The 10,649-nt window shown below is 38.2% G+C and overlaps 1 protein-coding gene and 1 long non-coding RNA gene across 2 annotated transcripts; both read right to left on the reverse strand.

The window, feature by feature from the left end:
- Positions 1-655: 655 nt before the first annotated feature.
- On the reverse strand, positions 656-10,585 carry coq10b (coenzyme Q10B). The gene is made up of 5 exons (XM_026217932.1): positions 10,435-10,585; positions 7,942-8,094; positions 3,507-3,699; positions 3,293-3,394; positions 656-2,083 (listed from the first exon to the last, which is right to left on the reverse strand). The coding sequence occupies exons 1-5, from the start codon at positions 10,533-10,535 to the stop codon at positions 1,916-1,918; spliced, it is 717 nt and encodes a 238-aa protein (XP_026073717.1). The 5' UTR covers positions 10,536-10,585; the 3' UTR covers positions 656-1,915.
- Positions 5,607-7,934, reverse strand: LOC113053155 (uncharacterized). Its single transcript, XR_003277174.1, has 2 exons — positions 7,149-7,934; positions 5,607-5,738 (listed from the first exon to the last, which is right to left on the reverse strand). It is a non-coding gene; the product is annotated as an uncharacterized LOC113053155 (long non-coding RNA).
- Positions 10,586-10,649: the final 64 nt, after the last annotated feature.

Genomic DNA, 10,649 nt, shown 5'->3' on the forward strand with positions numbered 1-10,649 from the left:
CAGTGATAAATTATTGTAGTGACAGCCTGACTTTGACTAAAGACTCTGTTCCATTCCTGAGAATTGATCGGATTGTGAAGTGACTACTCCTCTTGAAACATCAGCAGTCTTGGTTATGTCTGAAAAGGCTATCATCTTAGAAGTTAAGTGACTTACATTTGTTCCTTTATAATACACCGATACAACCAGGAACATGTTAAGAAATTTTTTGATTCTGATTTCAGAGTATTGTCATGTTGACAAATAATAACTTAATACATGTTTGCCATTTTGGAATAACAAAACTTATATTATTAATTTAGTATTTATACATTTCTTCAAGTTGTATGCGGTGAGTAGTATGCATGTTTTGTGCAATAATAGAAATTCAGAAATTATTCTGTAACAATGCAAAAATAAATAGCAATCACTTCTTTCAAATGTGAAATGCTTCAGTATGACATTTACACCACTGCATGATTACTTGAAATTTGACATACTTAAAATAAAAATAGTAGGCAGCATACTGGATAGAGCCATTACTGTCACTGGCCACTAGGGGTCAGAACACAGGTTACTCTGAAGCCATCTAATATTATCCCTCACATGATCACCCTATTTTAAGTGTGGAAACTAGACAGAACCAGATGTTGATAAACACACACACACACAAGGCTAGGTTTTACATATAAAAATAGTTTATAAACCATGCAGGCAGGATACAGATTCACCCACAACACACTAATTAAAACACTTCAATTAAAACAAACAAACAAAAATAAGAGATCCCCCCCAAAAAAAATCCATTAGTTTTTTGTAGCTCAGTTGTACACTAAAGTTTAGTCTGTGGTCTTATATTGGATATGTACACGTGGTTAACCCATAACCAAAATAAATACAGGATACTCGCATACATGTTTTTAAGATAATGACAAATAATATGTAACCTTCTCTGTAAAAGGCAGTAAGCACTAGGAAGCGAGCAGGATAAGGATTGGAATCTTTAAAGGTCTGTGTCGACTTATACCTCACTACAATCAGAAGAGAGGTCTGGAAAAGGTTCGCTACGTTCCACTCCGTTTCCCAGAGTTTGGGCCCTTTTAGAAGCAGTGGATATCGTAGATGGGTGAGCACTCTGTTAAAAACAACATACAAATATATTGCACACCTCTAGGAGAGAATCTGGACACTGAAAATCATCTGAGGAGTGAAATGGAGATCCACTGCCAGAACTAAACTGCGCAAAATGGTGAAAGGGACAGGCTTTTTCAACCTCTCTGCGTTTATTTTTCAAGCCCTTTTTTGTGCTGGTATGCAAGAACGCCACGGACCTGAGTCCAGTGTGTAGCCTTGATACACTGATAGCACTTTGTGCATTTGTCCTCCAGCAACAGTCAGTCTTCATGCACTCAAGCAGAGTCTCCTCGTCCCTTTCACCTGAAATCACCTAAAAGCTTTTTAATAAATACATCGCTCACCTGTCATATAAATGGTGTAACATGACAATCTTTCCATAATGCACTTTAAAATATCTCAAAATAATGTCCTTTCGAAGAAACCCATGACCTTTGTCTATTGTGCCATTCATGGAGCCGTAATGGTTTTTTGCAGCTGTTTTAAAAAGCATCTCAAGGTCCTGATGTTAAGAATACAGCTCATACTGATAGTGGGTTTTAAAAAGTTAACATGGAGGTAGTGGAGCAGGGCTCAGTGGGCACAATCAAGCACTCCATGATAAGATCCAGCCACATGTTTTTTAGTATTAAAAAAATATTAAATCAACTGGTTTGTTTGGACTAGGCACTGACGATATTTAGGCACACAGAGCCCCGATCTCTCAACTGTCTTTGTAATACTCTAAATGTATGTTTTCAATAAAACCCCCAGTTCCCTGAACAACAACCCCTCCCTCATCCATCTGAAGCTGTGGAATGAACTACGTGTGGTGGACCTCATGGAACATCAGTTCACGTGGGATCTGTGTCTCCGGACCGTACATCTTGGACGCCCGCCGCTCAAAGGCCGACACCATCTGCTTCACGACCTCGTCGAAGAAAACAGTGGCCAACTGAGAATGCAGGAGCGAGCGGAACTCAAAGGAAATCTAGGAACAGACAGAAGCAGGGAATGAACTATTGGCAGAGGTTTGCAGAAAAACTGATTCACAGACGGTCTTAATTGGACATTTATAAACCTAGGCTTCCATAAGTAAAACCCATAAACCTTTCAAGACAGACCTAACATAAGCTCTGAGGTTGTTACAGAGGTTGCTTGTGTGAAAGTCAGTGTGATGACTTATAAACAGTCAAACTCAGAGGCTATGAAACTGATTGGTGGATCTTGTTTCAGCATTGCAGCAGTTACCATAAAATCTTCCAAGCAGTGTGTTTTTGTAATGTCTCATAATCAAGACGCAAAACTCTTACTGATTCATTTACAGTTTTAGTATTCATTTACAGTACAATATGAGTAATGCTTAGTAATGGGATAAGCAGATCTTTCATTTCCTCATAATAAAGCCCCATTACATATTCTTTTTGAAAAGGAGTTTTAAATCATTTCTGCTTTGAATCAAATGTTGTAATTCATATATGTTACAGTTCATTTCAAAGCTGGTTCCAGGCTTTAAAATCTTTACTTTTCTGGAAAAATAAGAGAAGGTGAATGAAATTTAAACCTCACTGGTTCTTACACTCAAACTTACTTGCATGATACACGAGAAGGCTTCATTAAAAATATTTGTATTTCAAAACTGAACAAAAGTCAAAAGACAATACTTTCATTTTGTGGGTGAACTACCTCTTTAAGTATGAGCACCAGAATAAATCTTGGCTAGCACTCTTAAAGGGATCGCTCAACCAAAATTGGAAATTACCCCATGATTTTGTCACCCTCAAGCCATCTTCGGTGTATATGACTTTCTTCTCTCAGACAAATACAACCAGTCATATTAAAAATGTCCTGGCTCTTCCAAGCTTTATAATGGCAGTGAATGGTGGTCAAGATTTTGACCATCATAAAAAGCCCTCCACATGGCGGTGGTTAATAAAGACCTTCTGAAGTGAATCGATGTATTTGTCTATGAAAAATATCCATAAAATTATAAACAGTAATCCTCTATAGCTTCTGCTTACTGCTGTACGCATGTTCAAGAGAGTGTCGTTCCAGGAGATGACATAGAATGTAAGCATAGCGTAATTTTCATTTTTGGGTGAACTATCCCTTTAAAAATACTTAATTTTAAAGGTTAAATATACACTGCAGTCCAGCTTCACCTGAGGATGATAAACCATACTGTGCTTGTAATACTCACAGCAAAGTCAAGGGTGCATGTACGGGGGTAGCCAGGAAGACCGGGGCTGAAGCGCCACACCGTCTCCAGGTGATTGAAAAGTTTTCCATCAGAGCAAGATGCCTTAAGATGCAATCAAAACAATGATGTTGAAAAAAACTTTCAGCTCATACACTATATTAACAGTATTATAAAGTATTGATCTGCCATCAGTCAAACTAATTGATGAATATACCTTGACCAAATGAGGGCGAACTGTAGTAACGAGGGAGGTGTAGTTCTCTACCACAGGAGGAAAGCCCACACTCAGCTTGGCCTTGCAAAATCCTGAGCGGCGGAATATAACATCTGAGCGCTTGCACCAGGGAACGAACAGCAGGTAGTCTTCTACTTTGGCTACGACCTCATACATTTCTTGCATCGAGTACCTGTGTGCCACAGAAAAATAAAGTTAGCCAAGATAATAAAATAATGCTCTGTGTGCAAATTACATTAACAACAAATGGTTTCATTTTTGTAATGGGAGTAGACTTCTTAGGGGGTAGGATCTTTCTATGCTGGCAAGTAGTCATTTAGCAGACACTGTAACTCAAAGTGACTTACAGTATACTGAATAAACTGGAGTAATCCAGGGTTAAGTGCTCAAGGGCACGATAGTGACAGCTCATTCATTTTCTGATTACCAACCCTAAGCTTTAGTTATTACACCACAGACTCGGCAGTCATAGTCTGAAGAGTGCAATGACCTTTTTTTATTATTAATTTAACTTTGGTGTCATGGCAGCTTTAAATAGACCACTTTACAGGTGTGAGTTCAAAAACTAAAGGTTGTTATTTAAGTTGAAAATAGATTTAGTGCTGCCACTGAAAAGTTTCTGATGGTCGATTCAGACAACCAATCAGATATGACAGTGCTCTATATCAGTGTGGGATTGACTCACTGCTGAACGTCACTACACAATGGAATCAAGACAGAAGAAAGGTCAAACACTGTTTGTTTACAGACAGTTTTGTGTACACAGAGTCCAACCGAGGTAAACGTGGACATATCTTAAGTTTCAAGGTCCCATTTTGGAGCATTTTAAGAGCTTCAAGTTAAAGATAAGAGATAAGATAAAATTTTAATAGAAAAGACTGAAGTCCCTCACTGTCTGCTTGTTAGCCACGATCCATCAAATATGATCTTTTCACAAATGTCCTGAACACGAAGGTGCTCAGTTCTGTTCCTGGATATGCAAGTAGTCATTCAGTACACACATTTATCAAAAGCTACTGATGGTACATTTATTGCAAGGACTTTCCCCTGAAGTTACGTAGGATTCAGTGCCTTCAACAAGGGTACAGTAGGGATGGGGTTCACTCTTTATAACCTTCTGGTTACCAACAGCAAGGAGATCCACCTTCCTGTATAATCTATTTTCAACCTAGTCTCAGTCTAGACAATATGACCTCCGACCACCTTCAATCCACTCATTGACCATCTCATGCATACCACACACAAACATGGCAATCATAGACAAAAAAACACCAGTTTCAATCTGATTAACTGGTATCTACATAATTCTTGGCAGTCTGGGCTCATCATTTACATTAAATTTAATAAATACATAAAGGAACAATCACATTTTTTAAATAAATGAAAAAATAAGCATATATAATTAATTGAAAAGGGGGAGAACAGTGACCTAGGTGGTTCATTTCAAGTTTAAGTACTCGTTTAACAACACCCAAGTGAGTTGTTTTGGTTGCTGTTAGTGTGTTAGTTTATCCAATAATGCATTTATGCTATACCAGGGTATCTTCACATTTTTTAACAGCAAATTTAATGACTTTTAAGACCTTTTTAAGTCCTCTAAAATGAAAATTTAAGACTTTATCTAAACAAAAAAAAAGGGAAATGTTCAGTCCGACAACACAGATTGATGTGGCGAAGCATTAGTGTGGCACAACTCATCACAACCACGCTCAAGACAGGTCAAAGGGGCGCGAAAACTTTTATACCAAGTACTGATTGACCTTACAACCCTGACATGGTAGACTATGTATAAACTATCAGCCTTTAAGGTACTTCAGGTAATTTCTAAATTCTGGCCCCTCATAGCAGTTTGAAAAAGACATGGAAGACAGCCCCAGGACATTACAAAAGCCCATTTCATCATACTTGATCTAAATTATGGTTAAATGTTGCTGCCTAATAGCCTTGAGCTGGGTTTGGGGGTTCTCCCCCAAGAAAATGTTGTTCAGGGTCTGATTAGTGTTTTCTATGTCATTTCAGACACAGATAAATGCAAGCACATTCAATAATCTATGCATAGACCTAATGAATGACAGACAATTGTAGGAAAGATCAGGATCAGAAATTTATTGCATGTTCCAGTTGTAGGAGATCCATGACTTTCCAATTTACTGTGGATACATCCATTGACACAGAAAGCAGGTTCCTTAAATTAAGTTCCTTGGTGCCCTCCTGAAATTATAAAAAAAATAAAATCAAAACAAATCCACCTCAAGAATGATAACATTTTCATTCATGTTCACTCAGATTAAATGTATGCATTTAGCAGACGCTTTTATCCAAAGCGATTTACAGTGCATTCAGGCTATCAATTTTTACATATCATGTGTTCCCGGGGAATTGAACCCCCAAACTTGCTTGCTTGCTAGATCAGTGCTCTACCAGTTGAGCTACAGGAACACTAGATTAGATGGTTTGTCTAAAGTAGTGATTCTCAAACTGTGGTCTGGGGACCACTGGACGTATGCCAGATTACCAAGGAGGGTCTGTGAGCAAAAGTCATCAACCAAAATGACTGACATGGACTGTGACACCGTTGAACATTTCCAATTCACTTCTCATGACTTGTTTTCTAATCATGCACATTATTAGCAGGTGAAGTTAGCCATGGTTTCAGAAGACTAAAATGGCCTACATTTTTACATGCATTAGGGATGATCATTAAGCCAAATATGTCAAGTTTTTTTTATTTTTTTTATTTTATTTTTTTTCTATTGGCTAAGTGGTCCTTGATTTGAAAGAAAAAATGTTTGAGAAACAAGTTAAGCCATAATAGTGAATGCTCACAAATTGGGCCTATGTGATAGGGTTCAGTGTCAACGTTGTTAACCTAAAATTGAGAAGCACAAAACAGATATGTGGAGTCTAACCCCCTGAACTGGGCTACATTATTTAATTCAATTCAATTTTACTTTTCACATAAAAAAAATGCAAGAAGCATAATGCATATTGAATGCTTTATATAATAAAGTTATTTACAGCACTGCCTTCCATCCATAATGAAGTAGTCCAATGCCTAGATGTCACCCACCCACAACATTTTTTTAACTGATTGGCTGGGACAATATATCGATGCATTTTGAATCGAGAAATTATTCTGGATCGATTCCAATTTTTCTGAATGCATCGCGATTCTCTCTCGAATCAATTCTTAGTTTAGTTTTTAACAGCAGATGCCACTGCATGATTTATATGCCTTACACACACCACTTGAACCTACTATAAAATAATAATTAATACAGTTCGAAAAGGTTGAAGCGAAGTACAAGGGTGTTTGCAGTGGGGCATTTACATTAATCTCGCGTCATAAAAGCAATATATCAATTACATTCTCAGACTCAGCAGAACGCACGAGCGCTCTTCGTCGTGAGCATTTGAGTGTTCGGTTAAAAACTAGCCTAGAGCGCAATGTGCAAAAACTAAGCTCAGAATCAATTCACAATGCATTCAGAAAAATTTAAATCAATCCAAGAATTGTGACGCATCGATAAATTGTCCCAAATATTCATTAGGAAATAACAAAAACACATGAAGCATTTTAACATATTCAAATAATTTTAAATGTTACTTTTAGAGTCTTACCTTAAAGTGCTACAGCAAGTCTTCTGCCGTTGAGGGGCTCAAAAACTGAGAACCAAGATAGCGAGACCTGACAATCGTGGTCTTGTCCATGTCCACAGCTTTATCGTCTTTGCCCATGCTTGCGATTTCGCAAACTGCCGTGGTGGCGAACCATCAACGCAACGCGTTCATCAATCACTTACTCGTATGTCGCCTATGGAATGATGCAGGTTGCACCCACGAAGTGCTGCCCCCAAATGTTACGCTGGTCAAATTGCGGTTGAAAAAATAAATAAAAATGACGAGTCGGACATGAAATTTAAGATCCCACATGAAATTTAAGACATTCATATGGAAAATTCCAGGATTCAAGACATTTTCAGACCTTAAAAATCGAAAATTGTATTTAAGACATTTCAAGACTTTTTAAGGACCCGCGGGGACCCTGTATACACCTGCATATCGATAGAACATACTTCATTGACGATAGACAAGTTCATCAAATTCAATATGTACACATGCACTGTATTAGCATTAGAGCTAAATTCTGTAGCACAGCTGATCTGAAAGTGAGCCCCCCGCTCTTAAATTTCAGGCTTCAGAAGTGGTAAGTAACTTGTGATGATGTAACCACTACAGTTCCATACTCCAATAACCCCAGATATCTAGAAAGCTAACACCAGATATTAATTCCCATGCCCTGTTACATAAACAACATTTTCAGGGACACTGGGGCTGAAATAATCATGGGCCTCAATAAAAATGAAAAATAGGAACAGATCGTGCACCATATCCAACTTGGTTGAGAACATACCCAATAATACGTCTTTCAGAGTACTCCTTTCTCTTGTTGAAGGACTCTGAGAGGTTGAAGAAGTTCCTGGCTGGAGCCACCAAAGCACGACCTGACACAGCCCTGAAGAGGGGCGGCACCCGGGTCATCAGAATTCCACATGAAGACAGATATCTGTTGACAAAACAGGGTGAAAGCATGTCATTCAGCAGCTGCATAGATACTGTACAAGACTTTGTGTACTTGAAATGATTAGTGCAATGATTTAGACCGGGTTAGCTTGTTGGATGTCTTAAGATAGCAGATGTCTCCTATAAGTCAGATAAGAGCAGAGAGAACCTATGAGCTACAGAGATAGCTGTGTGCAATTAACAAGATTAGGACTCTTAATCAAGACAATGCTTTTTTTATCCAGAGGATTAGTGAAATTTACTCTTTGGCCTTAATCTAAAGCCAATAACATGCATTTTCTGCCTAAAAAAAAAGACTAGACTACTGCAATCGTCCTTTGTGGGCCACAGAACAGAATTTAGTGCAACCATTCCATTTCATGAAACAACTCTTAAAACAGTTCAGTAGGACTTTTGAACTACCAGTTTGATTCAGTCTGATGAATCCGTCTGAATAAACACACTCACTGAACTGCAAGTTATTATGACTTTAAGCGATGTCTGTCTCAACTTGAATCAAGTTTTGTGTAATTAAGTTTGTGCTGGTGAAACTTTTTTTTATGACTGGTTGTTTATATGTTATAATAAACTGTAAATTACACTTTAATTAGAAAAGAAATTATATAAAACAATACTATAATGAAACACTATATTACACACATCCTCTACTAAACTTACAAACTGTATTATTGTTAATAAATTATATTATAATTTCTTATGAGACACATTTTGTTACGTTTGAAAATTTGAGCTGGCTAATGACAGCTGTCAACAACAGCTGAGTTAACAGAAACCTTTCTAAAATGCAAACAAGTATGTGATAAGTATGTGTTGCCTAGATGTAGTACATCTAGTTTACATACAATGCTCTAAATTTAACCAATTTAATATGCACTAAATGTAGGATTTAAGGGGCTTCTGTATTGTCTTCTTTGTTATGCACTGGCTAATTGAATTTGCAAAGGCTCTGAATGACAAGCTTTTGAAATGCTAAAAATGAGCTCAAAAAAGCCAATTGTGATTCAACGAGCCTTACGAATTAGACCACACAAGCAATCCACAATACAAGCAGCTGTGCATTAGAAAGTGTATTTGTTGAGTCACGGAGTTCATCATTAACTACAAAACGGAGTAGTGCATTCATACGGCGTGGCCAAGGTTAAAGGAATTATAGAATAGCTATCCCATGGCATGTTCACCTGCTCTCCATTTGTAAAGACACAAATCATATGAAAGCGTGATCACGGACCACCACAATCAAATCAAGGGGAGTAGTAAAACCCCATCCCATTAAGATGTGTCGGATCAATCACACACACATATCTGAAAAGCAAGGGGATGAGGCTTTGCTCTATAAATGGCACAATATCTCCTCAATGGAAAGAGTGGCAGCCAAATTCATTCAAGTCGGCAAAAGCGCAGCCAAGAGCTGTTAAGCATGGTGTAACTATTAGCTACAGTCGACAGTGACGGAACAGACAACACAAGACACTTGACATGGCCTTACGCCAAGCAGTTATAGCATTTGGCTGCCCAGTACTTGGTCGGGGTACACCACGTCCCTAGCCACAGGTGATAAACGTCACAGCTCAGCTTGTGATGTCACACATGCCGCGGCCTCCTCTAAACACATGCCTGCAAAGAATTGCTAGTGAAATCTTTTGTACTATGAACACTATACGATTTTTGCACTATATATGTACATGATGGATGCCAAAAATGTGTTTAGCATTACCCTAATAAAAACCATTGCTTAATAAAAGCATCAGATTGCATCTGATCTGCAGCTATCTTAAATAACTAACAAAATAAATCTAAATTAACCCCAGCTGTATGCAGCTGGCGACCAGCTTTTCAAAAAAAAAGTTAAAGTCTTACATTTTTGTTATTTCCCCTTAAAAACATTTGGTTGCATCGGAGTTTAAAACAACATAAGATAAATAAGTCTGAATAAACGCCAGCTGAAAAAAGGTTATTCCAAAAATAAAAAAGCCCTTAAATCATACACCTGGTCAATTACATAATATCTTAACCTTGCCACTGAAGTCACTTATTATCTGGCAACCATTCGTGTGACTCCCTCCCACCCACTCCTAAAGTTAGTTTTTCTTATCTTTTTTCACACGTTTATTTGACCTCGTCATAAGTATTAATACACCGTTGGACAATATATAAAGGCTTTATTGACACAAAGTTGTCAAGTTGACCTTAAATTCGCTCCACTTGTAAGACCGAAACTAACCGTCCAACTGACGTAAGCAGCTCGCGAGTTACTTCACTAATCGGTTCGATCTTCACATAAGTGCACATATACAGTGCGAAACATTAAACCGTCGTTAATTACCTCACTCCATTCCTGCCCGGTGTTTCTCGACTGGCTGTGGACGGTAAGTTTCTAATACACTCAGCTACCGCTCTTCTCAAACACCGGGACCCTCTCGCCATCTTCACTTCACCTCTTTTTCGCCTCCCCCCGTTGAGAACTCTTTTCCCGTGTCGAAGACCAGCCTTCTCGGAGACCCGCCCTAGAATCTCATTGGCTGAGAGTGCGTTTCTTGG

The sequence above is a fragment of the Carassius auratus genome, chromosome 34 (genome assembly GCF_003368295.1).
Source record: "Carassius auratus strain Wakin chromosome 34, ASM336829v1, whole genome shotgun sequence".
NCBI lineage: Eukaryota > Metazoa > Chordata > Actinopteri > Cypriniformes > Cyprinidae > Carassius > Carassius auratus.